Source organism: Puntigrus tetrazona, chromosome 12, assembly GCF_018831695.1.
Source record: "Puntigrus tetrazona isolate hp1 chromosome 12, ASM1883169v1, whole genome shotgun sequence".
Classification (NCBI taxonomy): domain Eukaryota; kingdom Metazoa; phylum Chordata; class Actinopteri; order Cypriniformes; family Cyprinidae; genus Puntigrus; species Puntigrus tetrazona.
The window spans coordinates 4418232-4420430 of NC_056710.1; the positions used below are offsets into that span (position 1 = coordinate 4418232).

The window sequence follows — 2199 nt, forward strand, 5'->3', positions numbered from 1 at the left end:
AATTAAACATAGCATTTTTTCTATTCTGAACTGGGAGATACTATTAACTAACTTACTAACTAAACAATCCACCAAAAGCATTTATTATATGATGCAATGTTGCGTATATGAAATGTTTATGCTTGAGTTTTAGCATGGAGTGGAACGGAAGGTTGCTGGTCCAGTTGTTAATGCTGATGTGCGTGTTGGAGGTCAATCTTTGCCAGCACTGGTCATATGGTTGGCTTCCTGGTGGAAAGAGAAGCCTTGGTGAAGTGGAGGCAACATTTAGGGTGAGGTTACCTTCTTGTTCTCATTTGGTTAGATTCCATGTCTACGCATGTCCACTTTAGTCCTTTTAAGTAACACTGGGTGGCGTGAAAATATTGAAAGTACCGAGATGTGCGACTTAACGTACTAACGTTAAGTAAAAATTTTACTCCATTAGATGATGGATGCTGGCGATGCAGTACTGTCCATTCCTGCAGATTCTCCAATAGAGCGGCTTTCACCGATACACATAGTAAGAGCATAACTTCTTCTTTCTCGCTATAAAGCATCCGCAGCTTCATTTACCAGTGCGCAACTGATCAGTGATGTCCTTCTATTATAACTACAGGTGAATGAGGTGGACGCTGAAGGTTTGCCTCTGAAAGAACAGAGATTTCCCAACAGACGAGGAAGAGTGTAAAATCACAAAGCATGAAGATAAACCCTCGGAGCCAATGAGAATAAATTTAAGTTTTGTTCCACGTGAGCAGCATGTATTTTTGGAGTCCTACTGGAACATCCTCCTCGTATGGTTTTAATAAACGTACTGCATTTGAGGCACATCGCCTATACGGTTAATACCAAGTATGCCTAATTTGTTTATAATTATTATTAAATGTGTTCAGAGATGAAGCAAAATTGCACAAACCGATCAAATACCCGAATGCCTTTCCCCCTCAATACAGACAATAGGATAACGTTACGCATCCAATCTTTTCTTCCACGTGGTGGCGCTGTTGCATCTGAATATGGCTACAGTGACCTCACGAAAAAGTTGCGAAACGTGCTGTAGTTAATAACTAAGTATTTACAAAGATGATCTGTAGGTTAAGCTTATCGCATTTGTTAGCCTTTAAGATTTTAGCGTTTTCAAAGCACTAAATAATTTGGTTAAAACTGCGTTTTCGTAATATTTGTGGTTTGAATAAGACATAAACTTAAAATTAAAGTGCAACGTCGAATTATTTAAAGTCAGATTAAAATATTTTGCTTAACTTACATCGAGTTTAACTGTCCCTGTTTAAAAAAAAAAAAACAGCATAATGAGCATGTTTTAAAGCATGGTAGCTGGTTTAAACTGGTGCTCTGTTGGTCTATAGCGGGTCGCTCTGGTTTTAGCCGGACACATGCTAGTCCTTAGTAACTAGATCCTGCTCAGGACCAGCTTAAACAAGCTCGTAACAACTAAGGAGCAGCTCAAAACCTAACCAGCATGTGCTGTCAGTAAACCGAATACATGTAAGGTTCACTAAAAACGTGCCAATATATCTTATTAAGACTGAGCAGATGGCCACGCTATCGGCGGCTGAAAATGTACCTTTTCCAACTGTTCTTCTATATTAGGATTTTGATTGAGACGGCTTTACACCTCTCATACTGATGACATTGCTCAGCTCCACACCGTTCACAAAATGAAGGGAATTCAGAGATCTGTGATATTATCAGTGAAACGCGAGTGTCAAAGGTAAATCTGTGAGGTGAGATCCTGGATGGTGTGACACATTAATCATATTTAAGTGCTTAGACATTATCACCTCTGAACATGAAGCTTAATGCAGGATCTACGCGCACAGCATGATGCATTCACCTGTGACAGACACAAACTTCAAATCTCCTCGGAAAGGCTCAAAGGTGAGGGTTAGCGGTTAGCAAAATCAGTACAGTTTCTTTAAGTAACCCACAACCCACGGTTTGTTCTGACACATTACAAGCTTTGAAGATTATAAGGGCAGCATGGGACTAATGCAGCACAGGGATAATATTGTAAGTCACCATCATTCTGTCCATCAAAAGAAAGTCTTTACTTTTAAAGCGTAGTTTTATTATCATTCTGAACCACTAAAAGTTTGATCACGTCTTACTCTGACATGATTTACAGTAGACTAATTACATGGATACTCCCCCCGGATCACACCCTTTGTTCAGGAGTATAATATGATTTAAATGTTC

The 2199-nt window shown here is 39.3% G+C and overlaps 1 protein-coding gene across 1 annotated transcript; it reads left to right on the forward strand.

Annotated features, from left to right (window-relative positions):
• Positions 1–38: 38 nt before the first annotated feature.
• Positions 39–736, forward strand: LOC122355720 (progonadoliberin-3-like). Its single transcript, XM_043254272.1, has 3 exons — positions 39–272; positions 428–502; positions 599–736. Exons 1-3 carry the CDS (start codon positions 108–110, stop codon positions 668–670), a joined length of 312 nt encoding a protein of 103 aa, XP_043110207.1. The 5' UTR covers positions 39–107; the 3' UTR covers positions 671–736.
• The last annotated feature ends 1463 nt before the right edge of the window (positions 737–2199 follow it).

What these genes read in the sequence shown, in the direction of transcription:
- LOC122355720 (XM_043254272.1), top strand. Translation starts at nt 108, where the DNA reads ATGAAATGTTTATGCTTGAGTTTTAGCATGGAGTGGAACGGAAGGTTG. An exon ending in AAGTGGAGGCAACATTTAGG is followed by an intron (nt 273 to 427) that starts GTGAGGTTACCT and finishes TTACTCCATTAG; the next exon opens with ATGATGGATGCTGGCGATGC. An exon ending in GGCTTTCACCGATACACATA is followed by an intron (nt 503 to 598) that starts GTAAGAGCATAA and finishes TTATAACTACAG; the next exon opens with GTGAATGAGGTGGACGCTGA.